General features: G+C 52.2%; 8 protein-coding genes across 8 annotated transcripts; 5 read left to right on the forward strand and 3 right to left on the reverse strand.

Moving 5' to 3' along the window:
• Positions 1 to 1,370: 1,370 nt before the first annotated feature.
• Positions 1,371 to 2,438, forward strand: CPAR01_02230 (uncharacterized protein; the record flags this gene model as incomplete). Its single annotated transcript, XM_060486518.1, has 4 exons — positions 1,371 to 1,512; positions 1,794 to 1,999; positions 2,068 to 2,202; positions 2,355 to 2,438. The coding sequence occupies 4 exons, from the start codon at positions 1,371 to 1,373 to the stop codon at positions 2,436 to 2,438; spliced, it is 567 nt and encodes a 188-aa protein (XP_060353846.1).
• Positions 2,439 to 2,603: 165 nt separating this feature from the next.
• CPAR01_02231 (OPT family small oligopeptide transporter) lies at positions 2,604 to 5,188 on the forward strand (the record flags this gene model as incomplete). The annotated part of the gene is made up of 4 exons (XM_060486519.1): positions 2,604 to 2,873; positions 2,930 to 4,847; positions 4,925 to 5,049; positions 5,105 to 5,188. The coding sequence occupies 4 exons, from the start codon at positions 2,604 to 2,606 to the stop codon at positions 5,186 to 5,188; spliced, it is 2,397 nt and encodes a 798-aa protein (XP_060353847.1).
• Positions 5,189 to 7,543: 2,355 nt separating this feature from the next.
• CPAR01_02232 (uncharacterized protein) lies at positions 7,544 to 11,185 on the forward strand (the record flags this gene model as incomplete). Its single annotated transcript, XM_060486520.1, has 6 exons — positions 7,544 to 7,832; positions 7,892 to 8,381; positions 8,436 to 8,708; positions 8,760 to 8,886; positions 8,938 to 9,318; positions 9,374 to 11,185. 6 exons carry the CDS (start codon positions 7,544 to 7,546, stop codon positions 11,183 to 11,185), a joined length of 3,372 nt encoding a protein of 1,123 aa, XP_060353848.1.
• Positions 11,186 to 12,737: 1,552 nt separating this feature from the next.
• CPAR01_02233 (uncharacterized protein) lies at positions 12,738 to 14,193 on the forward strand (the record flags this gene model as incomplete). The annotated part of the gene is made up of 3 exons (XM_060486521.1): positions 12,738 to 13,158; positions 13,210 to 13,406; positions 13,468 to 14,193. The coding sequence occupies 3 exons, from the start codon at positions 12,738 to 12,740 to the stop codon at positions 14,191 to 14,193; spliced, it is 1,344 nt and encodes a 447-aa protein (XP_060353849.1).
• A 1,553-nt stretch (positions 14,194 to 15,746) lies between these two features.
• Positions 15,747 to 16,863, reverse strand: CPAR01_02234 (dioxygenase; the record flags this gene model as incomplete). Its single annotated transcript, XM_060486522.1, has 5 exons — positions 15,747 to 15,926; positions 15,982 to 16,062; positions 16,122 to 16,234; positions 16,300 to 16,538; positions 16,592 to 16,863. 5 exons carry the CDS (start codon positions 16,861 to 16,863, stop codon positions 15,747 to 15,749), a joined length of 885 nt encoding a protein of 294 aa, XP_060353850.1.
• Positions 16,864 to 17,689: 826 nt separating this feature from the next.
• On the reverse strand, positions 17,690 to 19,547 carry CPAR01_02235 (CoA-transferase family III; the record flags this gene model as incomplete). Its single annotated transcript, XM_060486523.1, has 4 exons — positions 17,690 to 18,238; positions 18,291 to 18,785; positions 18,835 to 19,133; positions 19,193 to 19,547. The coding sequence occupies 4 exons, from the start codon at positions 19,545 to 19,547 to the stop codon at positions 17,690 to 17,692; spliced, it is 1,698 nt and encodes a 565-aa protein (XP_060353851.1).
• Positions 19,548 to 21,060: 1,513 nt separating this feature from the next.
• On the forward strand, positions 21,061 to 23,322 carry CPAR01_02236 (fungal specific transcription factor domain-containing protein; the record flags this gene model as incomplete). Its single annotated transcript, XM_060486524.1, has 1 exon — positions 21,061 to 23,322. The coding sequence occupies one exon, from the start codon at positions 21,061 to 21,063 to the stop codon at positions 23,320 to 23,322; it is 2,262 nt and encodes a 753-aa protein (XP_060353852.1).
• A 369-nt stretch (positions 23,323 to 23,691) lies between these two features.
• On the reverse strand, positions 23,692 to 24,497 carry CPAR01_02237 (uncharacterized protein; the record flags this gene model as incomplete). Its single annotated transcript, XM_060486525.1, has 2 exons — positions 23,692 to 24,083; positions 24,140 to 24,497. The coding sequence occupies 2 exons, from the start codon at positions 24,495 to 24,497 to the stop codon at positions 23,692 to 23,694; spliced, it is 750 nt and encodes a 249-aa protein (XP_060353853.1).
• Between the last annotated feature and the right edge of the window lie 999 nt (positions 24,498 to 25,496).

Genomic DNA, 25,496 nt, shown 5'->3' on the forward strand with positions numbered 1-25,496 from the left:
AATTATTCCAATTTAATTGTTTGGCTGTCGCCCAGGGTGGTGGTGGGCAGTCGTGACACCGTGCCACCGCGCGCCACGCCGTCTTTTCCAGCCAGCGGGGACCTGGGGAAATGACAGGAACTTTACGTACGAGAATCCGTAATTCCAGTCGTTCGCGATAACCTTAAAACTGCTACCGAGGCGCTGGAGAATCTGTCGTAAATAGACTGGGAAAAAAGGGCATCAGTAATCGATGTTGCGGCGGTTTGTCAGGCGTAACATATCGCTTGCCTTCCTGTTTGTTCCTTCGCGTGATGTTTGCTCACCAAGTTTGTCCAAATGCTGTCCGCTGTGCTACAGTGAGAAAGACGGTGAGACAGTTGAGTGAGAAAGGATGCCGAGGTTGCTGCCGAGTCAGTTGCGCCGATTCGCTGTTCCTGGATAGATGTGCTGAATGAATGACATCTCCCATCTTCATCGCCAACGCAGGAATACCGATACAATCAAATCTGACCACAACCGCATTTCCAAGGTCCTTTTGCGCGGGACTATCGCGTGGGGCGGAGGTCACCCATCAGGAAAGTCTCCAAGCGCAGTCGGACGAACCAACCCTCTCCAGCAGCTCGGATCTTAAGCGGCAGGCATCCTTCAACCGTGTCAACCCAGAAGGGCGCGCCTACGGAGCACAGAGGGACGTTTGTCACGCCTTCAGAGGGGCCATTTGCGGAGGGAACGAAGGGGTGGGAGGGGTCTCAGGAACTTTTTGTTCATCCACTTGTGTCCAGAATGCTCAACTTGTCAGTGCTTGTGTCATTAACCTGACAGCCTCGAAGCCAACTCGACGCAATGATTGGCCTTGCTGCCGACAAACCATGACATGGGTGGCATCATTTGCCGTCTCTTCCGACGTCCTTCCCGAAGAGTGCAGATTGTCGCTCTGTTCTCGCGCCTCTGAGTGGCCAGCAGAGTCGGAACTCGCTTCTCTAGCTCTTCTACTCTCGCGTGCCTTTGCAGGGATTCAACTCGGGTGATTAACTGAGAAAGTCTTGGCCTCGAAGGCTTGAAGGGGGACAACCGCGCTAGACAGGCATCATCCTCGGACCCCAAGGTCCCTTTGCTATCGGCAGATCCACTGAAAGCAGGGCCCTTTTGCATTGAACGACTTTTTGTCGGAGGAGTGGCGACGCGGGTTGGCTAGCTCGCAGCCACCAACGCGTTGGTCTTGTTGCCCTTTTCCTCCTTTTGGCTCTAGCGGTCGAGCCTGGGGTACGACCTGCGGCTTCTGGCGATGCTTCCCACGCTTCCCCGACCTTGGCCACCCGTCTTGGACATTGCTTGAGTTGCTTGAGATGTGCTTGGCTGCCAATCTCTCTGCCACACCCGGCGACGCCATGCCCTCCCGCGGTGACTACCTGCTCTTCTCGTGCTTGGCGCCCAGCCCCCTTGGCGATCGATCCGGGAGGCGGCTCTTTGAATGGCCTGTTGAGGGCGGAACGACTCACCTCGATGCTCTCAGTCAGCTCTCTGGCTCCTGTCAGTCTGACAACCCCGACGTTGTGCGCCCCATGTCGTCAAGTCAGTGTGCAACTTTGGCGGCTGGAAGATGGGAGGCGGCGGTGGCCGGCGGCACGACGGCGGAGGAGGGTAGCGGGATGGATCAATTGCCAACGCCCCAACGCCATTCCCGCTCAAACGGCGCTCAATGGCCCTGGCCTAACCATCGAATGACAAGAGGCCTCTTGGTCATTTCTGGGAGGCGGACAGGCTCCGCGACCGCACCGTCGAACAGTACATGAGTACCTAATTTGCTCCAGTCACCGAGAAAGGCCTATCAGGGGGTGGAGAAGAGACGGGCGGAATGAGTCCACCCCCAGAGCACCCCACCACTCCCACAATCCAGCCCGTTCCTCCTCGAACTGCTAGTTCGTTGTCTGCAGTTCTTCGGGTGGTCCTCATCTGCGAGAATATCGAAGTATCGAACGCGGGTTGGTGGGTTGGTCGGTTGACTCTCTGTGCCGTGGTATCCTATCAAACGGCACGATCACACCTCTTACGAGCAACTAGAACCGTCCCTTCCCACCCTTCTAGACGGTGGCGAGGAAGGATAGACCCAACAAGAGTCCTCTCGAGACGAACGATTGGTGCATATCAGGGGCGATTTCGTTTATCGGTCACGTCAGTGCGTCTGTCAAGGACAAGCTACCGCCCGTTCCACGGCTCCAGGTGTGTGTAATCCATAGGAGACACACACACCCTCTCGTCCAAACAAGCTTCCGCTTGCATCCAGCGCAATATCTACATAGTAGCCTTTTCGTATCGCCCGATACTCCGCCAGGGGTTGACCCGCTTCGCCCACGACTGACTCCATTAGGCAGGTCAATATCTCGGCCCACTGGTCGCCGATATGGCAACCGATCATGGAGCCCATCAACGAGGCCCTGGATGTGCGACGCATCTAAATACTACCCGACGCGCTCTCCCTCGTCGTGCTCGATTTTGATTTCTTCAGCCCACAAGCTCTACGACCAGAGACTCCCCCCTTTGAGTTCCATTCTTTTGAGAACTCAGGGTGCAACCCGAACGCAATACCAACCCGGTAACCAGTACCTGAAAGACTGCCAACCATGGCCTTCAGCAAGTGGAGGGGCAAGGTCGGAGAGCGGCCCATCGTGGTCGACGCCGTCTCGACCGGCGTCGATGCCAACGGTCTCGAGACCGTCAACCCCGAAGCCGAACTCAAGAAGTTCAAGAAGATTCACAAGTGGGATCCCTTTTTGGATATTGACAAGCTCGATGCCGCCGACGCCGCCGTCCAGTCTGGTGACTACGAGAAGGAGGCTGCCGTTGAGGCTGCTCTCCACGAGGACTCTCCCTACCCCGAGGTCCGCGCTTCGGTAAGTTTATTCAACGTCCCGAGTCGAGCAACGGGCGTCATGACTAACAAGCTCAGGTTCAACCTTTTGACGATACCGAGCTGCCCATCAACACCATCCGCGCCTGGTCGATTGGTGCCATCATGTGCACAATCATCGCCGCCTGCAACATTCTCCTCGGTCTCCGTCGCTCACCCATCATCATCACCTCCACCGTGGTGCAATTAATCTCCTACCCCCTCGGCTGCTTCTGCGCCAAGGTCATCCCGGAGATCAAGTTCAACCTCTTCGGTCACGAGCTCAACACCAACCCCGGCCCCTTCAACGTCAAGGAGCACACCATCATCACCATGATGACTGCTGCCGGTGCCACCGCCAGTTACGCCATTGATATTCTCCTCGCCCAGGAGATTTTCTACAAGCAATACTTTGGCTGGGGCTTCCAGATTCTGCTCATTATCTCGACCCAGGCCATGGGTCTTGGTATCGCCGGTATTCTGCGTCGCTACCTCGTCTGGCCCGCCGCCATGGTCTGGCCCGCGACCCTCATCACCACCACCGTCATGCACTCACTTCACGACCACTCATCCTCAGATCCCGCCCTTACCAACGGCTGGAGGATCGGTCGCTACAAGTTCTTCCTCATTGTGGCTGCCGCTACCTTTGTCTATGAGTGGATTCCTGAAGTGTTTGCTCAGTTCCTGCAGATCTTCACATTTGTCTGCTGGATCGCCCCCAACAACGTTGTCGTCAACCAGGTCTTTGGTGGTCAGACTGGTCTCGGTCTTATCCCCATCTCCTTTGACTGGAGTACTATTTCCGGTTTCTTGCTCTCCCCCCTGCAGACCCCGGCTTTCGCCATCGCCAACGTCGGTGCCGGTATCATCATCATGATGCTTGGCTGCATCGGTCTTGCTTGGGGCGGCCCCGAGTTTTACCGCTACCTCCCCATCAGCGCCAACTCCAACTTTGACCACTTTGCTCAGCCCTACAACACCAGTCGTATCTTGACTCCCGAGTTCACCTTCAACGAGACTGCCTACAAGGAGTACTCTCCTCTCATCTTGGGTCCTGCGTTCTCCCTGTCTTACGGCATGGGTTTCGCTGGTCTCATCAGCACCCTCGTTCACGTCGGTCTCTTCTACGGCCGCGACATCATCGACCGCACCAAGTCTGCTTCCAACGAAGAGGCTGATATTCACCTCAAGCTCATGCGCCGCTACAAGGAGGCTCCCGAGTGGTGGTTCGCGACCATGTTCGCTGTCAGCTTTGCCTTTGGTATGATCGCTTCCCAGGTCTGGAACACTCACTTGACCTGGTGGGCCTACATCATTTGCATCATCATTGGTGCCTTCTTCATTCTTCCCGTCGGTATCATCCAGGCTGTCACCAACCAGCAGACCGGTCTCAACGTCATCACTGAGATGATTGTCGGTTACATGACGCCCGGCCGCCCCGTCGCTATGATGTTATTCAAGTCTTGGGGTTACATGCTCTGCTACAACGGTCTCCAGTACGTGTCCGACATGAAGGTCGGCCACTACATGAAGATTCCTCCTCGCACTATGTTCGCTGCCCAGACCTTCGCCGTCGTTTGGCTGTCCCTTGTCCAGATCGCCTCTTATAACTTCCTTCGTGGTAACATTGATGGCGTCTGCACTTCCCATCAGGCCCAGGGTCTCACCTGCCCCAACGCTCGTACCTTCTACAACGCCAGTGTTATTTGGGGTGTCATTGGTCCCCGCCGCATGTTTGGTGCCGGTCAGCTTTACTCTTGGGTCAACTACTTCTGGCTCATCGGTGCCATCTGCCCCGTCATCCAATTCTTCCTCGCCCGCCGCTACCCTCGCAGCATGCTCCGCTACGTCTTCTTCCCCGCTATCTTCGGTGCCGCTGGTATGATCCCTCCTGCCACCACCTGGTGGTTGGGACAGTGGGTCATTGTTGGTCTCATCTTCAACTGGTGGGTTCGCAACCGCTTCTTCGGCTGGTGGAGTAAGTCTTTCCCCATCTGTGACTGGTGCCCCACTTGGACTAGTCGTTGTCATCCCGTGTGCTAACCCAACTATCAGCTCGTTACAACTACGTCCTCTCCGGAGCTCTCGACATCGGCACCGCTCTTTGCATCGTCATCTCCGGACTTGCTCTGGGCCTTTCTAACACTGAATTCCCTGATTGGTGGGGTAATAATGTGATGGTATTTCGGCCCTGAATCTATTCTAAATTGTCCAATCAGCTAACTGGTGATATAGAACAACAACCTCGACGCCGAAGGATCTGCTGTCACGAAGATTCTGCCCGACGATGGTTCTACTATCGGACCTACACACTGGTAATTTGGTCAGATGGCAGCTCAGGGAGCAAGCGGGAGACATATGGATTGCATGCAATCTACATTGTAAAATGGTCAGATATGAATTACTACATAATCAAGTACGCTGGAAACAGTACCGTTGGTAATGTCCAAAGTGAATGTGTACATGATAACACCATTACAACAGCTGCTTCAACGCGGCTTTGTTCTCAAATGCAAAGATATGCCATCTCGGAACTCTCCTAGTACAGATGGGCCTCAACTCGGGTTGTTGACGAAGGCCAAGAGGTCAAGAGAAAGTCAGAGGATGCGAAGCGACCATGATCTCGCAGCTGACGCAAGATGCCTCCCATAAATAAAGCCTCATTTGTCATTTCGTTTATCTTTTAGAGACAGACACGGACGATCACACTCGCCTGAGCTGTTGAACGCAGACATAAGGATACTGGTGCATTTCTGGAACTCATGCAATGTCATCGTGAACTACGCCGCCAAGGAACTCATCATCAACTATTATTGGTCCAGCCAACCTCTCAATAGAAACGCTTCTTATCCTAGTAGTATACTACGCTGAATACAACGATGACGCAAACTCGCTCACAGAACCGGACAATTCGAACTCTATACCTACGAAGAGGATGCAAAGGGAATGACTGCTGGTAGCCGGCGGCCGGCCCTTGCACTAAGATGCTAGGGACAGAACGGCTCACTCTTGCCAATCGCTGTGAAGCAGAATATGGCGTCTTGGGCCTACGCCTCTCAACATGCAGAATAGTGCGGAGCGTTTCACCTCATAGCCTTTATAGGTAATTCTTTGCATCTGTTAATGGTAGGAACTGCCTCTTCAAGGGTGAGTAGTAGAAATCAGGTTAATCAACACCCGATAAATATTGGGACACATATCAGAAGGGCGACTTAAAGGCCTATACGGAGCTCAGCAATCTGGTGATCAACTGCGTGCTGGTGTTGAGGGGGAACGTTGCTTGGTGTAGCCCACCGATCCTGCACGAGGGCTAAGTAGTGGAAGTGATATGTGCACAACCCAAGTCGCCTTTCAAATCCACCTTTTCGTCTTTTTATGTACCAACTTCAGCGGATCTAGCCAACCCAGCGCGTACCTCGATTACACCAAAGTCCTCTCTCGAGTAATGGTTCTTGTAGGTTATTCTCTGCCTGGTAAAAAGCCGAGTAAAAGAAGAAATCACGAGCCAAACATGAGATTGGCCCGTCGTGTCATCGGTAGCCTACAACTCGTCAGTGCCTTCCTTCCCTTCCAATATGTTATGGCGCGGCCCAGGTGCTACAGCGACCAGTACTCTGTAGGTACTTGACACAAGCCATCGTTTCACTCTGCCTCGAGGCGGGCTACCTTACCTTACCCTGGCGTGTAGCAATCTATCGTGTAAGACAAGCCAAGGAAGCGCCGGGCATTGTGGCTACGAAATGGGCGTCCCATGCCTGATGCACCTTTACCATTGAACTCGATGTGTTGTTATCACTGAGTACGTCGCCGACTACGATACGTGCCCCCCACCCCAGTAAAATTATAAGATACTTAGGTATCGTAATGCGGTTGCGTCAAGAACAGCACCTTGAGTTCCAGGACGCCGACCCGCTGCTGCAACGTCTTATCATATTCATCCTTCATCAAGCTCAAGTGAATAAAATTGCAAGCGGTTAGGTCATTTTCTGCTCAGTATACCGTACCTTACCTTACCTTAGTAATTGAGAAATTGGCCAAACAATCTAAGGCATATTGGAGTCCGGGCAGGTACAGCAAAGCCGGGATAATTATCTCACCTTGGTACCTACCTTACCTGAGATGTGCGGCTAATTTTGACTAAATTATCGAATTGTGGGTATAATACTGGGCTCTGATTGGCCAAATATATCGGTAGTTGAGGTGGAGACCCGAGGGCCCACCGTGCGGAAACGGACCGCCCAGCTTAGCTTACCTACCTTAGCTGAACTTCGTCTCGAGCTCTTCTTCCTTTTTTTCTTTTCCTCTCTTCAACGCAGACCGGTTACCCGAATTTTACGCGATCGCCTCCACGCAGTTAAATTCGGAATTCAGGGTGTTTACACAATTGGAAAGCTAACAGTCTACAGATTTCGGACTCTTTTGTGAAGCAAACCGGACTCAGAGATATCAGGGGTCAGTTTTCGACTACCCCTATTTTATTACTTAGTAATAGTTTTCTCTGAGAAACGAGGCGACTCGCAAGAGTCCGTGTCGGTACGGCCAAGGCGGGGACTTGGGTAGTAGATAGCAGGTGGTGAAGTCGGTGAGAGAGAAGCATTCGTTTCGCAGTTGGTAAGTCATCTCTTGGAAACAATTCTTGAGGCATTAGCTAACCTGGAATGAAACAAAGTCAACATGCCTCCCAAGAAGACCAAGGGTGCCAAGGGCAAGTCTGTCGAGGACAAGCCTGCCGGGAGCAAGTCATCGGCCTACGCTCCGACCAGCATGGAGAAGTGTGCCATCTTCTTGGGCGACCTGTCAGGTCCTGTTCTTGCGTCGCATGGTACCAACGACAGCGGCATCAGGATCGGAGCCAGGATCCGCGTGGAAACCAACGATTGGTTGGATCCTCACATCGCCCTCATCTTAAAGTTCCCGGACGGCGCAGACAACGAGGATAACGGTTCCGGTGTGCGCTTTCATTGTGAGTATCCCATCATTGCCATTCGATGTACACTGCAACTAATTTGTTGGGCTGTCTAGACACAAAGAATGGGAGCACATACGATCCTTTTCCGACTCTCGATATTGGGATTCGATTTCACCGTCAGAAGTGGACTCAGAAGTTCGAGGAGGCGTCTCCTGAACTGCTCAGTAGATTCCCTTCGCTGCAAGAGGGTCCTGGCACGACGATCATCACCTTCTCATGCGACGTGGATGACAAAGACAGAGTCTCGATCGAAGGCTTGGGTATGGCCTACATCAACAAGTCGGAGCCCGAGCTTGAGAAGTTTGTGAACGAGAACGGTTCTCTTCATGGAGTCACGCTATCCGACTTCATTCGCCGCAAAACCTTTCATGTTTTCATGATCAAAAAGGGTAGACCGATCGACATCCACAAGAACATCAGCTTCGAGAAACTGCCGCCACCCTTCGACTACCCTTACGGCGATGCTCACAACTTCGATCCCGAACGCGGGGCAGATTTTCTTGCCAAAAACCCACGCAAGACTGCATACCACCCCGTCCACAGGTACAGCCACAAATAGAACCGAGTGCCTTCACACAGTACTAACATTATCATAAGTTTCAACGACGCCAACTCCATGTTGACCGTCACAACGCAGTCGCTGCTGCAGAACGACTTGTATGTGTGGCAGCAAGCTCAACTCATCGCTGCCGTCAAACTGCGCGCCTACTTCGTCCCGAATCCTGAACGCAAGAATAACTACTTCGTTATTCTTCCTCTTCCTAAAGAGTTCGTGGATCAGTTCGAGCCTGCATGGGTGAAGCTCTTGGACCAACAAGTTTCTCTGATCATGTGGGAGAACGAGGATGACGAGAAGCCCTCTGGTTCTTGGTAAGTCAACGAAGGGAATCTATCTCACTCTCGTATACTGACTATGTGTAGGCGATGTCGCTTCAAGCCGTACACGAGCGGCACCCAGGCCCTCGAGCCTCACCCTCGTGGCAAGTCCGAGGCCGTGCTTGCCGTGGTGCGCCCGCCCCCTCAAGATCCCGGCAGTCAATGCAGCATTGTGAGCTTCGAAAGTCGAGCAGATGCCAATGCGGCTGGGATGGCGCACTAGAGCTGCGTAGCCCTCCACTTTTTTGGCATCTTGGACGACACCGAGCGCAAGATCATTGCCGTCGACAAGTGGAACGAGCCGGATTCCGAAAGTGGTCATCTCGCTCAACTCACAATGCGTGGGCAAGGCTATGCGGAGTGGATGATGCAGTCTAGCCCTGCAGCTGAAGGCGAAGGCGTGGCCGGTCTCACTAAGGCCGTGACGTCCGCCACAATTATTGGAAGCCCGCCTTCTCTCCGTCATCTACCCAAGGTGTCATTCTTGCCTGGCAAGGATGTCCGCTACGAGGAGGCTCTAACGAGCATAAGCCTGGAGGAAGATCGGGAACGGTGGCCTGCGTTTTGCCGCCAGGTTCTACTGGGAATCGCCATCGTCACAGCAGTAAGTCATTCTTCCCTGTTTTGTGCAAAAGAAGAGAAGACTAACAGTTTCATAGGGCCCGGGTTATGGCAAGACCACTGAAATGGCGAAGACCGCACTCGCCATGGAGTATAGTCTCGGTCGTGTTTTCTGTACGGCGCCAGCTCACGTGGCTGTTACCAACTTTGCGGTCCGCACCGACAAGATAACCCGTGAAGTTTGCCTGCGATACAACGACAATCTTCCCGAGGGTACGCCGCGAGCTCGCCATCGAATGGTATTACGTGGATACAAGCGAGCCCACGAGCTTGCCGCGTTCGAAGCTCTGCTGGAAGACCCTCGTCTTGGAGACATGGCTGCCCCTCAACTGTCGTATGGCCAGGCACCCTGGCGCCTTGAGTTATCCGTGGCCTTTTGGCTCTTGGTGCTTTTGCGTTCCCCTGCTGTCCGAGACCTCCACAAAGACGATAAGGAGGCGCTGCACCAGCTTCAACGCCAGGTCGATACCAGACGGGACTGGGCTAAACTTCGAGCTGTAGCCACTGGCCAGATCACGTGGGACGAGTATACCGAAACGGCTCCACCCCATCAGAAGACCTTGTCCACTGCCATGGATCAGCTTGTCGCCATGGCAGACATCCTGGCTACTACGCCTTCTGCGTGCGTATCTGTCACAGAGGTGTACAATCGTTGGTGGATGCAGGCGAAGGCTGTCGCTATCGACGAGGCGGCAAACATGGACCGCGGCGACCTGGCGAGTGCTTGGGGCAACAAGATGCTGCCATTGTTGTGTGGCGGGGACACCGAGCAACTTCCACCCACTGTGTTGACCGATGAGTACTGCATCGACGCAGCCGGTCACGTGTTCAACCAATTCTCGAACGACGGCCTCATATCAGCCCAGGGCTTCTTGATGGCATCGGGGCACCTGGCTTACCGTTTGCGCCTGCAACTCCGAACCGCCAATGGTCTGTTCGACATCGTCGGTAAAATCATCTATCCGGACATCCCGGTGAGATACGGAGACAGCTGCTGCATCGACCTGCCGAAGTTCAAGAATGGCCATCTTCTGGAGAGCTTCTTCAGGGAACGTTTCCCGGAATTGGTCGCACCCAAGGAGGGCAAGTTCGCGCCAATCTTCGTGCACTGCCCCGATACAATCGTGAGAACCGATCACGTCAACGGGAATAAACGGTGCAACGACCAGGTTCACGCTGCCCTCAACATGGCATCCCGACTTGTCAAGGAGAAGTCCGTTGACGCCTCGAAGGTGGTGATTCTGTCACCATACAAGGCGAATGTGGAACTCTTGAACAAATGGACGCAGAAACACTACCCTGAGCTCGCCACGATGAGTCCCGCATCGACCATTGATGGTTATCAGGGGCAGGAAAACGACATTGTCTTTGTCGTAATGGGCACCAAGGCCCGTAACCCTGGTCCCGGGTTCACGACGAAACGCGCCCGGCTCAACGTCCTCCTTACGAGGCAGCGGTGCGGTCTCGTCGTCTTTGGCGACATCAACGTCGTCGGAGAGATGAACCCGAAGGACTTCGGCACCATGCCGCAGCTGGACCTCCCAGCTGCGTCGAACTTCTCGTTGGCGAAGCCCCCGCAGTTCGTCGTGGGCGGCAAAGCCCGTGCTGACGGGAGCGCCGTGGGGATCGTCAAGAAAATGGCACCCGCACAATACCGGATCTGGCTTTTGTTGTGGCAGAGTGGCAGGGTAGTGACCATGTCGGTCAAAAACCTCGGCAATCTCGATGGTAGCCCTGAGACGGGAGTAGAGAGGGAGGAAAATGGGGCCAAGAGGAAAGCCGAGGAGGAAACTAAGAAGGAAGCCAAGAAGCCTAAGATCAAGGAGCCCGAAAAGAAAAGCGATAGCTAGAGTTCTTTCTATTTTGCAATGAAAACCTCTTCATAACGTACAATTCTACATAAATATAATATACCTATGATCCAAAAGGTGACACGCTCAACAATGAGCGTGCCCTAAGGTAAGCCACGCGCCCGTGCAATCAAGAAAGAATCACCTACCTAGAGGTACCTATCATGCACTGATTGGCAACTTACATAAGCTACTACTGTCGCATTCAACAGTCTGGGAAGCTGGCATCACAATCCAAGACAAGGTGGCATCCTTATGTAAGCATGTTTTAGACCCTTTCCTTTGCACCGAGCACTATCAGCAGTAAGATGAATCAACCATCTATCATTCAACCTGTCGAACCGTAACATGAGCTGAAAATTTGCGGAAGGAGATTCCGATCGCAATTGGCGGTTCCATTCGAGAAGGTTTGTAAGCGACTCTCGTCAACGGGCACGGGTATTGCGCGGCGTCCGCGACCGAGTTCGTGGTGGTAGCAATGCTCTCCTCGTCCACCATTAAAGTAAAAGAGTTGGCCACCTCAAGTAGCCAGAAAGTATCTCCCGGTAGCAGAGCTCATAAAACAACTGATATTCTCTCATTCAAACCTTGCAGATTGAAGTGACTTGCGGGTTGGGAACCCAATCCACCACGACTCAAGGGCACTACGGTGCTTACGTCGCCGAGAGACGTGTAAAGGTAAGGATGCCGTCGAGACTAGCAGGGGGTTGGATCGCGGCCCGGCCGATTAATCAAGAGTGCGAACAATCGACCGGCGGAAGGTGCCGAAAAGTCGTGTGAATGGAAGCAAAGCAGGGATAGAAGCGGCGTCCATGGCCGCAGGGTAATACTTGACCGAGATGAGAAACGATGTCTGCTTCTCGCCAAAGGTAATTAAGGCAAGCACAGAGTCGGAAGAAGGTGAGCTGCGGGGCTGGGTGAGGTGACGGCGGGCCGACGCTAGCGCTCAGGGTAGTCTTCTCAGAGCACCAAGCTTTTTGCTCATGCTGGCAGTAGGCACGACGTACCTTACCCTGCTGGCTACCTAATGTGGGAACAATCAAGACCTCTGATTCGTGCCGTGTCCCGCTAGTCAAAATAAGGTATTGTGGGACCATTTCGGAGAAAGTCCACTCGACCACTTCACCTTACCCAGCTGGACTTCGCCTCGAGTCTTTCTTTTTCTCTTGATCTCTCCAAAGCACACCGGTTACCGAAATTTTCGATCGCTTCCTCGTCGTCAAGTTCGGGTCTAAGGGTGTCTACACAATTGTGAATCTAACAGTCTACATATATCGGATTCCTTTGTTTTTGCCAAACCGGACTCAGAGGATTTAGACGTCAGTCCTAGACTACGACTAAGCCCTGGCAATAGTTTTCTCTGAGAAACGAGGTGAACTCAAAGGGGTTCGTATCGGTACGACCAAGGCGGGGATCTGGTTAGGATAGTAGGTGGTGAAGTCGGAGGGGCACAGCGAGAAATACAGAGAAGTATTTGGTCTTGCGCCATCAGTAAGTCCCCCCTTCGTGGAATGCGTGGGCACATTTCTGACAATTTAGCTGCGAAGGAAACATGGCGAATGAGGACAGAGAGACCGAGAAATGGAAAGCCAAGTTTACGCCATTGTTGCACGCATACTTGAGCCGAAAAAATCCCAGGACGCGACCTACCATCGAACAACTTGACAAACTCGAGTCGTTCCTGACGTCCGAAACAGAGCATGTTCAGCACACTCATTACCTCGGAGATCTGGAACAGAAGCTACCTCTCATCAAAAAGATTTACGAGTCATTGCCGCAACCCAATCATCACAAGAATCTCGATACAGCTCGTTTTTGGAGCGGCCTTTGGGCTCTAGAGGTTCACTCTTTAAAGGACATTGAAGCAAGGTTTGAAGCAATCCGGTCCGAGAAGCGCAAGGTGCGAAAGCTTCAAGAGTACCTTAAAGCTCTTGACGATGCAGCAGCCAAATATCCAAAATTGCTCAGAATGTGTATGATCTTCTCACTCCAATTTGATCCACAAAAACTGATTAGATTCTCAGTCACGAAAGGGTACGACCAGGAGAAGGATTCCGGCGGGGCACAGCTTGGTGAAGGGACGCCGGGCGACACTGCATCAACTGCGACAAGAAAACGCCCAGCTTCAACGTCTGAACCGTCGGCGACGCCGCAGAAAATACCCAAGAAGACGGCCAAGGAGACGCCCCAGAAGACGCGCAACAAAGCAAAATCTGCCGAAGTGAGTATTGAATGTGACACAGGACTAGGTGCGAGCCATCACTGACTTTATTTCATTGCAGGCACTCAAGCGCGACAACGAACGATGTATTGTCACAAATATGGAAACACCTCAAGTCTGCCATATCATTCCCTTTGGTTTGTTGAACTGCGAAGAAGCGTTGTGGCCCTTGCTTGATGCAATGCAAGCCTGGTTTGGCAAGGAAGCAGTGATCAAAGCTCAGAGAATCCTGTGCGAAGAAGACGACGATAACATCATTGATGAGCCGGCCAACATGGTCTGCCTAAACCCCCACCTGCATAAGTGGTGGGCAGACGGCAGGTTCATGCTTAAGCCAAGAGGACCACCACACAAGGAGCCTGTGGGAGACGACGGCGTTGCGACGGACCTCAAGACTGCCAATCAGTCGAATCCTCGTCACTCTATGAACACACGTCGCGCAGAAAAACAGCCGGCCGAGAGATTCCGATGGTGTCAGGAAATGACTTTTCATTGGCTTCGAAAGACAGGTTTCCACATGACGGATCGTGCCGACTTCAACTGCAATCCCCGTGACGCGTTCCAGCCCATAGATCACAAGACACTTGGGGCAACGAGATTAGAGCCTTGGGAACTTGTGGTCGACGGACAGCTTATCAAGGTCTACGCCGATCGCGAAGCCGACCTGCCCAGCTACGATCTGTTGCAACTGCAGGCCAACCTTCTCACGGCATTCTCGCTCACAGCTGCCGCAGACCCGAAGCTTTACGAGTCTGACGACGAGGATATGGATGCGTTTTCTTATTAGAAGCAAAAGAAACGCTTACTAAAAGAATAATATTATAAACAATTAAAAGAGGTCCCCTGCGCCATTCATAGTCTACGAATTATACATAGTAGAATACTTTATAGGAAAAGTAGTAAAAAGACAGAGGTAAAAAGTATAAGGACACTAAGCGCAGAGATACTAAGGGCAGAGTTGCCAAGGACAAAGATGCTAAGGATAGATTTGATAAGAATAGAGATGTTAAGGACAGTAGATATAGTAATCAATGCTATGTATATTATCGTAAGAGGCAATACCTTAGATAACTTAGCCCCAACCCCTTCCACTTTGAGCTAGCTAGCTATATAGGCTTGACTCACTTATACTATATGCGATTATATATACCTATTTACTCCTCGATAACGATAATCTTTCGCTCAATATAGTTTAAGATCTTAAAAAAGTGAAGGGCTATATAGTTTATTGTATTATCTAAGCTATAGTACTATTTATTTAATTTTTATAATTTATAATAATTTAGTAATTTTCGGATTTATAATTATATAAGTATAATAAAAAAAAGTATGATATTCGATTTATTAAGAAATCAAAGTTCGAAAATTCAAGTATAGCTTATAAAAGCTTAAAACTATTTGATTTATATATAATAAATATATAAAATATTAATATTCTAAATTAGTTTATCAAATTATGAAGGCTTTTTTATAAATATATATATATTTTATATATTTAATAAAATCTATTATTTTAGAAGCTTTTTTTTATATAGGCCCGGACTAATTTATTAACTCCTTAAGAAGAGGAAAAGAAACAAAGTAGTTAATCTTGCGTTCAAGATTAGGAACGAAGTAGGCACGTAACTTGACAGTAGCGATAAGTTAAGCTTGCTGCCACATGTATCCCATTGAGCACGAGTTAACGTCGGTACACCATTCATCAGAGTAATAAGTAGCTAGCAGTAAGATGATACAGCCCTATTCCCGCCATTCCCATCACACGAATTCAAGAAGGACGTTAAATAAGAGAAAATATGGGGGCATGTATCCGACGTTATTGTGCGCTTAATGGGACAGTTGTCCTAGAGCAGCGACTGCGTTGGAACGGTCAACATCCACTTGGCATCATGGAAATTGTTGATAATGTTATCCCCCTCTGCAAGATGTCTCCTTGCTGCCCCACGTTTCTATAGTGGCTCCATAAAGGAGATGATACAGCTTTGAGATCAATGAACTGAGGCTCATAGCTCGGCGCAGCATTGGTAGTATCCGACAAGCTATCAAGAGCGGTGCAAGTACTGCCAGGAAAGGCCACCCATGATGCGGCAACTTGAGGCAAAAGAATTCCACCAGGAACTGCTTACGGCGGACTAGGCGTAAGGCATCCGAAGATCGTCCTCAGCGATTGCAGTCTCCGCAGTCCTCTAATTCTAGCTGATCGCTTAATGAGTTGAACACAACGGTTGGATTGCCGATCCCCACGAATGCGGAGCAGACTTCAGTAAAGGCATTTTCCCTGGTATTCATGCTTCAGCCTGCCATAACAATTAATGAACAAGATCCAGTCTCCTCTCCAGCTTACTCGGCAGCCAACTTGATGTTGTACTCGAGCTCCTTGGCAGCCTTGGGGTCCCCTTTTCTCTCAACAAACTTCACAGTCAGACCATCCTTCACCGCAAACACAGAGTCGTCATCCAAGTACTTTGAGTCCTCGTCAAAGATTTGTGTTGTTACCGACTTGAAGCCTTCTGATTTGACCTGGAGAGTTGTTAGTGCCTGCGTTGGGATATGCGCATTCGAGTGGATTACTTACAATGAGATGAATGTGAGCAGGTCTGAAGTGGTGGCGGTGGAGCAGGTCCAAAAGCTTTCCAGCGGGGCCATCACCCGGTACCTGAGAGATGTCGTCAATACCCAAGAGCAACTTCATCAACGCATCCCGGGAAAACTCACTGGGTAAGGCGTGGGCCGCAGGCAGTAAAATCCATAACGTCCCTCCGCATTCGTCTTGAAGACTCCACGCAGGTTGTGCTCGGGCTGATCGGCATCTTGCTGCTCGTACAGACCTGTGGTGCAACATTAGACGACATGTGCACCAACAGAAAAGCTTAGCCTGATCTTTGAGACTTACCGTTTGTGGATGCTTGCCAGACATCGACTGAGGCATTTGCCAGCGGCTTTCCGGTGTTAGAGCACGTCACTTGGCCGTACATGAAAGCGAGCTCGCCGTCCTCGGGGCACTTGACGGCGATTGTGCTGCCGTTGGGGCGGACAGGGGTGTCGGCCCGCCAGAAGGGGCCGAGAATGGCTGTTGCTGTGCCGGGTTGGCCGTTCTTTGTGGCCACTCTGTTGGTAATATCGTCGACGAGCCTGACAGTCTCATTAGCCTCACTGCAATTTGCATCGTTCATCATGAAACTCACGATTCGAGTCCGAGAACATCGCAAAGCAGCTGGCCCTCGTTGCGTCGGTCATTTGACATTTGGCCCGCCCAGTTAATCATGTTGACACCCATCATCCACTCATCTGTCGTAAGATCGACCTCGCGAGCAAAGTCGTGGATGTGCTGGATGAATGAAGTGAGAATCTCACGGAGTCTGGGGTTCGTCTCCGATCCCATGGAGGCGATGACCTGCTTGGTGAAGTCCTGGCCGAGGCCTTGGTACTGGCCGTCTCCGTTCTGTAATGAGCCCATGGTGAAGAGACGTGAATGTGTGTTGTATGATGAGTTTCTGGTTAACTCTAGGGAGTATCGCTGATGATGTAGATAATGCTTTTCTCGGTGAGACGACGTGATCTTGAAAGATGAGCTAACTTCAACTACCCCGACTGCCAAAAGCGTCCCGCAGTTCGATGGAGGACACTTATTCCCAATCACAGCGCGTGCATTACCCGCCATTGCTTTGTAATTGCACGTGCGCTGTTACTGGGCGGGTACCACCGGCGCTGGGCTTCTACGCTCCCGGAAACCGCCCCCCGGGTCCGGGAAACACACGCAACTCTCTTTTCGGGTACGGGGGAGAGATCCGACGCGAGGGGTGTGTCTGCCGAGACTCACAAACATACTGATAGAACAAAGGACATGCCATATTTGCACTCATTATGCACCTATTCCGGTCGGCTTGCCCCGGGGACCCCGCAGTTTGATGGCTCCAGGCTTCGTTTTGGCGGAGTCACGCGCGCGGGAAGGATCATTGGCTTCGGCTTCGGGCTGTGAGATGTGACTCTGCTGTACCCCTAAATCCGTGCGGATTTACTCCAATGATACGATTGTCATCATATCTATCATTCAGTAATATCTCGTGATAGTAGACGTGAGATGAGTGTTCACAGCCGCTCACGATGTGTACGCGAAGCCCAACTTCACAGTCTTAAAGCGCTGGATCCATGGGCCAGTTCGCGTGGTTCAGCTTTGTAACGAGCGTACTACGAACAGCTTGAGAGTACGGGGCAACTTTGATGGTCACTGAAACTCATTATTCAAAAGTCTAGATGAGGTTTTATTCTATTTTGACATTGATTCACGCCTTCTTAACCCCATTTGTCTGCGCAACAATGCGGTGATCCTCCTCTGGGCCAAAATCCCAGCTCGCCTCATCTGAGCCGTTCGGCCTGCTAGCCCTCTTGAACCCAATCTCAACGCCCTCAATCTCAACCACGGGGCTCACAGCCTCAACCTCTGCCTTGTAGCGCCTCGCGTACCACTTCTCGCGAACGTTGGGTGAGCTGAACAGTTCTGGCGCATACCCCTTCATTGCCTTGAGCGCCGTGCCAGAAATCTGATCGACGCTGTGACTGTGCCGCAACGCAAGGAAATCGTCGCCCGCGAGCTTGCGCAGTTTCTCCTGGACATCCTCTGGGTATTTCCCGGCCTTAATAAGAAGGAGATCATACTGCAACAGCGATGCCTTGCCGTGCCATGAACCACCCTTCGTCGCTCTGTTATAGAGACCCGTGAGAGCGGCGATGGCGCCCATGCATCCCGTTCCATAGTCGGAAATGGGGAACGGAGGGACAACGGGCTCATCAAGCCCCATGAACTGACCCTGCGCCCACGCCACGCCACTCACCTATAACCCAGTCAGCGATTTGCAGTCTCAAAATAGAAATGTGTTGACTTACACAATCGGCAATCTGCTGCCAGCCGGGCCGCTGGCACCACTCCCCTTGGTATCCAAAGCAGTTTTCATTCACGTACACGAACCCCTTTCCGCGCTCCTTGGCCAGCTTTGTGAGGGCAGTAGCACCGTACCCCAGCTTCTCTAGGGCACCAGGGCGGTAGCCATCCAGCACAACATCCGCCTCGGCCAGCAGCGTCTCAAAGTGCTTTCTCCCCTCCTCAGTCTTGAGGTCGAGATCCGCGGCATGCTTGCCCATGTTGCCATCTACTTGGAAGAACGGGACATCGCTTAGGTTCGGGCTGGTAATCTTCAGAACGTCTGCGCCGTACTCTGCGAGGATGCGTCCTATGACGGGCCCTGCGATGATGCGGCACAGCTCGAGCACCTTGATACCCGACAGTACCCGCTTGTCAGATGTAGTCGGCAAAGGTGATGGTGGTGTTGAAGTCTCAAGATTGTCCACGCTCCACGGAGGAAGTGCGGTGTTAGTTTTGCCCTGTAAGCTGATCAGCAGTGATATCGCAAACTCAACAAGCGAGACTTACATGAGGCGTCTTGATAAAATCCTCATGCTTGAGAACAGGCACTCCAGCTTGGCGCTTATCGGCGTTCATCCGCTCAAGTTCATCGACCGAAAATTGCTTCACATGAGACTCTATCGCCTCAACAATAGCACTATGATCTTTCAAGTCTGGCCTAAATGGCTCGAGACCGATCATGCCAAGCGTTGTCGATGCTTCAAGAGATCCATGAATGTGGTAGTACTCACCCGGCTGCTTTGTCTCATACAAATTCGCCGACATGCGGCGATAAGGATCTGACTGTGCCTGAAGCAAATCCGTATCTAAGGGCACAAGTCAGAAAACTTCATGTTGCTTTCAAAATTGCAACAACATAACTCACCTTTTAGAAACTGCTTCACTTCTTTATCGAGTTTGCCATATCCTCCAACAGTTGCCAAATACGCCTGAATCAGGAACGCGGTGCTTTTCTCCAAGCTCACAGACACCTTCTTGCCGGAGGCGACGCCATCCTTGGTGGCTGCAAGGGCCCCTGCTACACCACCTTCAATAGCCTTCAGAGCTGAGGCCAACTCCGTTTCTTTGAAAGGAATCGGGAAATAGGGCAAGTCGCGGGTCGCCGAAAACTGCACAGCCTTTGAGATCTTTTCTGCCTCTGCTGGTATCTGGACGGAACTCAGGACGAGATCCAAGATTTGTTTCGTCTCAGCGACGGATGAGTATTTTGAGTCCGCCATTGTTGCTCGCTTGCTATTGTGAAAACAAGGCCGTTCGAAACGATTCTCAGTTGGCTCGCGCGTACAAGGCCTAGATTGAGTAAAGAGTAATCCAGAAAGTACAGCGTAACCAAACCGTTGAAACTACTGTTGATTGTGTGCAGCTATCAGAGTTACGATGATCGTCAATTACGAAAAAAGGATCATTATTTCTTCCGACTTTCAGCTCTGCGATTGCGCATCGTGCCCATATCCGCTCTGCATTTCCCGTAGCTCTCGATCTGACTCCCCGATCCGATTCGGCGATTCGCGAGAGGTCGGAAGCAGCTGCGTTACAGCAGTGGACAACGAAACGTCGGACCCGCATCGGGAATCGGGCGGAAGGGTACATGTGTGCTGTCCCAGTGTCCAGCAGTAGCAACTCTAGAACCACTTCCAACAGACCCGGCTCCCGATGGATTCGGAAATGGGCGCAGCTACTGCGGGTCTAGCTTAAGGGGCTGGCAAGTTAGGTGGCGCTTCCTGGGGCCGCGCTCAGGCTTGGGACAATGAAATGGAACCGTTTCCTCTCGGTCTTGGGGCGATCGTCGGATAAGGGCATCGGTGGGCTCGAGGTCATGTCGGGTAAGGGACAAGCTTTGAGTGTTTTATTGGTTAAAGATAGGTGCGTTTGACATTACAGTTTAATTGAAATGGTGTCCTCGGAAGGTGGCACTTATGCTAGTCGCTGCTGGCTTTTAGTCAGTTGTTTCCAAGCCAGTTTCGCTGTCATATTTCTATGCTGGCCCTCTCTCGGTGTTACCAGCAGTGTCTTCCTTGCAGAGCTGACGTGGTAACGCAACGGTGGAGGGTAGTAACGATGATCCAGTCCGCATTGGATATCAATTGCATCGTCTTCGATTCTTTCGAGTGAAGGCATGAGTTGAATAATGGCTCAAAATGCCGTCGGACTTGTAAGCGGTGGATATGTCGCGTGGGTTGACGGAACGGATGCGGGACACTGTTGGATGCTGAGCCAAGCGGTTGACGATCCAACCCAACAACCCGTTTCTTCAAGCAACCAACCACGGCCAATGATAGTTACTGCAGAAGTAAGACCCCGACCATTATTGGCTACGCCACCGTGGGATTGACGACTCTTGAGTTCTGACTTGTTCCCCATTTCTCTTTGAACCTCCAAGAACCTCGGCATCCTTTGAGGCGTGGGATGGTTGAACTGCGCCGCAGCGGGCAGCAAAATCTGGGGAAACATTTGTGAGCTAGGACCCCCTTGGAAAAGTGCTCCCCCGCAAAAGAAGCGAGAGAGCGCGCGCGCAAGCAAAGGGGGAAAGGGAAAGCCAAGAGCTCTGCCCCGGACCATCCTTTGCCTCAGTTGGCCGCCGCCGCCGTAGTCCTGTCTGGCCCCCCAGCCCCGAGGTTCAACGTCTCCTATCTTGCCACGCACTCGTCTCTAGTTGAATTGAGACAGCTTTGAGGTTGTCACTTTTTTCATATCGTATCTTCAATCAGATTGAACGTCGAAGGCGAGCAAACGATGCCTACGAAAAGAGTTCGTCAGAGCGAGCGGCGTAGATGCGTCAAGGCTTGCGGGAATTGCAAGCGGCGCAAGGAACGCTGCGATGGTCAACAACCCTGTCGGAGGTGCGTGATCCGCAGAGTCGAAGCCGACTGCACCTTCATCGGCCCGCCGACGAACTTTGCCGCTGCGGAGGACTCGTCATCCGTGAGAAGTCCTGATCGCCCGCAGGTTCATGTTCCTCCTGCTCCTCCTCACCGAGGCAGTCCTCCTGGTCACGGTCAGGATCTCTTCAGCTCTTATGGGGCGACTGCCTCCTTTCATGAAGCTGTCATTTCACCGAGTCATCACCATCAGCACCGGCGCGCGTCGTCGTCAATCAGCCACCTCTCGCAGAGCACTGCGGTACCAAAGGTATCGCGACTCATCGCAGATGGCAAGGGACGGTTCATGTTCATTGGCGACGCCGCCAATCTGGCCTTCTTGAAAGTGATACGCCGGCTTGTGCGCGATCGCGTCGGCCTGTGCCCCTTCACTGATGATCCCTTGCGGCATATCATGGTCGAGGCGACTCCTGAAGGCCGCCCAAAATGGATCATCACGAATCCCGCCGATATCCCCTCCAAGCCTAGCACTGAGCAGGCAAGATATCTGCTGCGGTGGTATCTCCGTGCAACAAACTGTATTCTCGATGTTTTCAATGAGTCTGAAATCCTCAAGGACCTCGAACATTGGCTGCGTGGAGAGCCCATGAGTCAAGATGAAGAGGCCATGAACTGTATCTTCTTTCTGATATTCGGCATCGGAGCACAACGGTGCCCGGATGATCGGGATGCCGATGCAGAGAAGTATTTCAACTATGGTCGATTCCTGGCAGTCTCGTATGCCATGGAGAACCCAACAAACAACACGGTGCGCAGTTACATCCTCATCACCGTCTACCTCCTCGGTGCATCGCGACGCAACTCAGCCTTCATGCACCTGGGCGTCGCTACCCGTGCCGCCTACGCGCTGGGGATTCACCGGCGAGACGTCCCGGCGCTTTTCTCAACACAAGAGCAAGACACTAGGGATCGACTGTGGAAAGCCCTCCGGGTTCTGGATCTATTCTTGGCCGCCTCATTAGGTCGGCCGTTGGCGACTTCCGAGACCCGAGATACATCAGCAAGCGAGAACTACTCTGCCTCACTGGATCTTTGCGCGATCTTCGAATCGATCTTGAACGACGTCTACGCCAAGCGCATGGTGTCTACAGAAACACTCGAGCGTATCAGCGAACAGCACCGTCGATGGGCCGCGAAGTTCAGTGATGGTCTCGCGGCTGACGGGATGAAACCCAGCAAGTATGTTGACGCCGATGACGGTGAGAGATATCCGAACATAGGGCTTTACCACATGAAAGAAGCATACTACTGGAGTATCATGCTGTTATCACGGCCTTTTCTCATCGACTTTGTCTCGAGAAACATTGCGCGCACCCGGACGACGTCCATGTGGGCCGAGGAAACGCCCTTGTCATCACCGTCCGACCAACTTCTGGTCCATGCCTGCGTGGACTCTGCAATACGGACAATCGACCTCCTCTCAACCCTCATCCCGGACAAAAACGTAGCTAAACGACATCCCTTTGTCATCAACTCTGTCTTTGTCTCCGCCCTGGTCCTCGGCCTGGCCGTCTTTGGTGACCTAGACAGCACATTCCCGTTAGACCATGGCTTGAACGACGCGCAAGCGCTACTGAAGAAGTTCAGCAAGCACGATCCTGTTGCAAGCAGAGAGCTCGCCATCGTCGAGCATCTCCAGAGCGCATGTGTCCTGTACCGAGAACGGAGGGCACGCCGGAAGATGGAGTGCCAGGGTATGCTCATCGGCGAGCTCTTTGGGAGTGTCCACGAAGGCGGCCCGTTATCGAATGAAGCTTCCAAGTTCGGCTCGAATGCTGTTCACCGAGACATCCGATACTTTGGCAACCATCGACACTTGAGCACATCAGAAGCGGGGGAGATCAACAGCCTGGACCAGAGTGTCTCACTGACGACCGGGAGCACCGATGGGCCACAAATGTTGGGTAGCGAAACTGGTCGAGGAACAAACGTGATCCAGGCACTTACTCCGTCGACCGATATACTGCTTCCAATGTCACCACGGACGCTGCTCTTCGACTCTTATGGGCAAGATATGCCTTTCTTCCCAACGATGGACGCGAGCATGGCGCACCTGGGCTACACGGATGAGATGATGCTTGCCGATGCAGGGACTTTGATGGAACCGCCGTGTTAGTCTTGAAGGGAAGATACGTGTTTTGAAGTAGACTATGTACGACTTATTAGCGACTAAATGACCAAAATACCAAGCGATGAACCAAAAAAGATGCCTACAAACAAGCAGATGGGACTTGCGTGTGATGACGTATCGTTTAGTAAGCTCGATCACCCATGCACTGTCAAGCCCAGCGAATCACACACATAGCGCTCACGAGAATTGGGACCAACGTGACTATACTTGTTTGAATTCATTAGATCTAGGTCTCCTCCAAACAAGAGCCGAGCTTCCGTTCCTGCGATATACTGCAGCCCAAGTTCGAGACCCTGCATATTACTTGCATGACGTATTTTCAAGAAAACCTAAAGAACCCCCACCCGTGGTACCTCAGAAAGTCTCGCCTGCTGATCTCCTACAGGCAGCAATGACCTCATCCGGCTTGCTCAAGAACGGAGAGTGACTCGCTTGCATCGTCTCCACGGTTACGTCTACACCAGCGGTGTCAATCATCTGCTGTTGGCCTTGATGAGGAATCGCGTTGTCGAGTTCACACTTGATGTAGGTTACTGGTATATCCTTGTACGCAGGGTACGTGAGCTTGCTGTAGAATGTCTGGTAGCTGTGGTGCTTGAGTCCTGCGATTGCCTCCTTGATGGCGGCTTCGTCCATGTCGTTGTAGAAGATCTCTTCTGGGCGTGCGGGGTCAACCTTTGTCTTGTCGTCGGACACGATGAACCAAGGAAGAGGGTTGCCTTGAAGCATGTCGAATAGTGAGACTCCTGGAGGTGTTTTATTAGTCACATGATCCTCTCAATATCTTTTGGCCAGAACCTACCTTCTGGAACCATAAAGGCCGCGCAGAATACCAGTCTTACAACGCCACCAGTCTTGCCCTCCTTCCCCCGAGCTGCCTTGCCCAGCCCACGGCAAGCTTCGCAGCCTACGATACCGCCATAGCTATGCATGAAGAGCACAACGTCTTCGCCAGCATCTACGCTCTTCTCAATCTCTTGTCGAATGGCCGCGACATCGGGCTGGAAGTCTGACAGCGGAGGCTCCGCACCATAGCACGGGAGCTGAACAGACTTGGTGGGATATCCGAGAGCCTCGAGCTTCGAAGTCACCGGCTCGAACTTGGTCGCGCAGTGCCACGCGCCGGGAACGAAGATGAAGGTAGGCTTGGTGGCAGTCATTTCGATAGCGAGAAAGTCTGGTGTACCCTTTAGCGTCGAAGAAAATGTTGGTGTAAACTGTCTTGATCGATTGACAGAAGCAGTGGGACCATTTGAATCATTTTTAAACTCTTTCCCCACGGGGAGGATCTCAACTCCGCGAGATGAGATCCAGGGACCAGAAGCAAATTACCCCAGACCAACGGCATGATGACTTCGGACCGGAGTCCGGGGTAGAGGCAGCATGACCTGGCTATTTGGTACTATTTTGGACACTAAAACGCGTTGGCAGCTGTGGCGCCTGGGATAGACGGTGTTAGTGCTCAGTGGCTTTGAGCCCCCAGCCCCCAATGAGGGGATCTAGACTGCACAACAAACGACTTTAAAGTTTCGGGGATTCACATTATTGAAGGATAGTGAAATATGCGATCTACAATTCGTTCCATTCGTTTTCCCCTCTTCAGTGCCGAGATGATACTCCGCAGTCCACCTATGCACATGTGGCACGCTTGCGCCGCCACCCGAAGCTGGCCTTCGGCATATGGTCCATTGTTCGAAGCCCCATTCCCGACGCCTGAACCCGTGATCCGATAGGCTACACCCCGTGCCTTGGGGGGAATTCGAGCTGCTGGGAACTTTCAGCCGAATGAATTTGCCCATCCGATGGGCCACCGATGCAGTGCTTCCGTTGTCGTTCGGGCACTTCGGCACTGGCGTAACGTGGGTCGCGGCCGGGGTCCGGGGGGAATGGGGTCAGCCAGAATCATCGAGAGCGTCATAGGTCCCAGCCGAGCAGCCGGTCTAGGAAGTAAGGGGCAGTTAGCCTTGGTAATTTGTCTGCTTTGTCGGCCCTTATTTCCTAGCACCAGCGATATATTCTTGCGTATTTCTCCATCGCTGTGATCTGCGTGCAAGTCTACAGACTAAACACGGAGATCTGTTCCGCAAAGCTACAAGAAGTCGTTTCACGTAGTCTGAACTGCCCACCACCTCGAATTACCACATTTAGACTCTGCCCTT

Source organism: Colletotrichum paranaense (assembly GCF_030867605.1).
Source record: "Colletotrichum paranaense strain IMI 384185 chromosome Unknown Scaffold_2.1, whole genome shotgun sequence".
NCBI classification, from domain to species: domain Eukaryota; kingdom Fungi; phylum Ascomycota; class Sordariomycetes; order Glomerellales; family Glomerellaceae; genus Colletotrichum; species Colletotrichum paranaense.